The sequence below is a fragment of the Nicotiana attenuata genome, unplaced genomic scaffold, assembly GCF_001879085.1.
Source record: "Nicotiana attenuata strain UT unplaced genomic scaffold, NIATTr2, whole genome shotgun sequence".
NCBI lineage: Eukaryota > Viridiplantae > Streptophyta > Magnoliopsida > Solanales > Solanaceae > Nicotiana > Nicotiana attenuata.
The window spans coordinates 34070-34996 of record NW_017671124.1 but is presented as its reverse complement, the minus strand read 5'-3'; the positions used below and the strand labels follow the sequence as shown (position 1 = coordinate 34996).

The window sequence follows — 927 nt, the reverse complement described above, 5'->3', positions numbered from 1 at the left end:
AGAGTCCTGCCCAAATCTCCTCCTTTTCTCCAGTGAATTATACATGAAAGAACTAGTTTTTTCCTCCTCCTTGTTTTTGCACAACTGAGCATTGCTGGTGATGAGGGATATCGCAAACTTTGACGCTTTTTCTTGCAGGTTTCATGTTGTGGCATATTGCCAGCAGGTATGGTGGTTTGAATTAAGCGGCACGGTGAACTTTCCTTTTCCTCCTGATATATACACACTAACATTCAGAGTTCACCTTGGAAAAATTTTCAAAAGACTCGGCCGGCGTGCTTGCAACTTTGAGCATACTCATGGATGGGATTTGGGGCCAGTACGGTTTGAACTGTCTACTTCTGATGGGCAACATGCAGTTAGTGAGTGCTTTCTAGATGACATTGGGCAAAACGATGCAAATGGCAATATCAAGCGTGGGAGCTGGATTGAGTACAAAGTGGGTGAATTTATTGTCAGTTCATCAGATCCTGTGACTGAAGTTAGATTCTCAATGAAACAGATTGACTGCACACATTCCAAAGGTGGGCTTTGTGTAGATTCTGTATCAATTACCCCCAGTGATTTGAAAGTCCATACAGGCAAAGGGGTTTGAAGTATCTGTAAGTGACGTATTCTTGTCAATGCTCCCAGAACGAAAATTGTTGGGTTTGCCGCCTTAAAACGTCTCTTTTGTGGAGAATGTCATTGTAAATTTTTTGCCTTAGGCTTGTCGTCTTTCTCCATGTAAATGTTACTGTTATGTACTTGATCCAGTTTTGTTGCATAGAATAGAATACGTTTTGCAGAAGATCAAGAAAGTATACTTTGTTCATTTTTCATTAGAGAAAAGTTCTAGCTATTTTGTCAATTTTATGTACAGAAAAATATGGTACATTTCTTCCACTTTTATAGAGCATTTCAGCACTGTTATGTGATTTTTGGTTA

General features: G+C 39.5%; 1 protein-coding gene across 1 annotated transcript in view; it reads left to right on the top strand.

Moving 5' to 3' along the window:
* The window catches only part of LOC109206092 (F-box protein PP2-A15-like), a 3658-nt gene extending 2731 nt beyond the window's left edge, over nucleotides 1–927 (top strand). Inside the window, exon 3 of the mRNA XM_019368861.1 lies at nucleotides 139–927. Within this exon, the coding sequence (XP_019224406.1) occupies nucleotides 139–595 (457 nt within the window). The 3' untranslated portion in view covers nucleotides 596–927. The remainder of the gene's footprint in view (nucleotides 1–138) is intronic.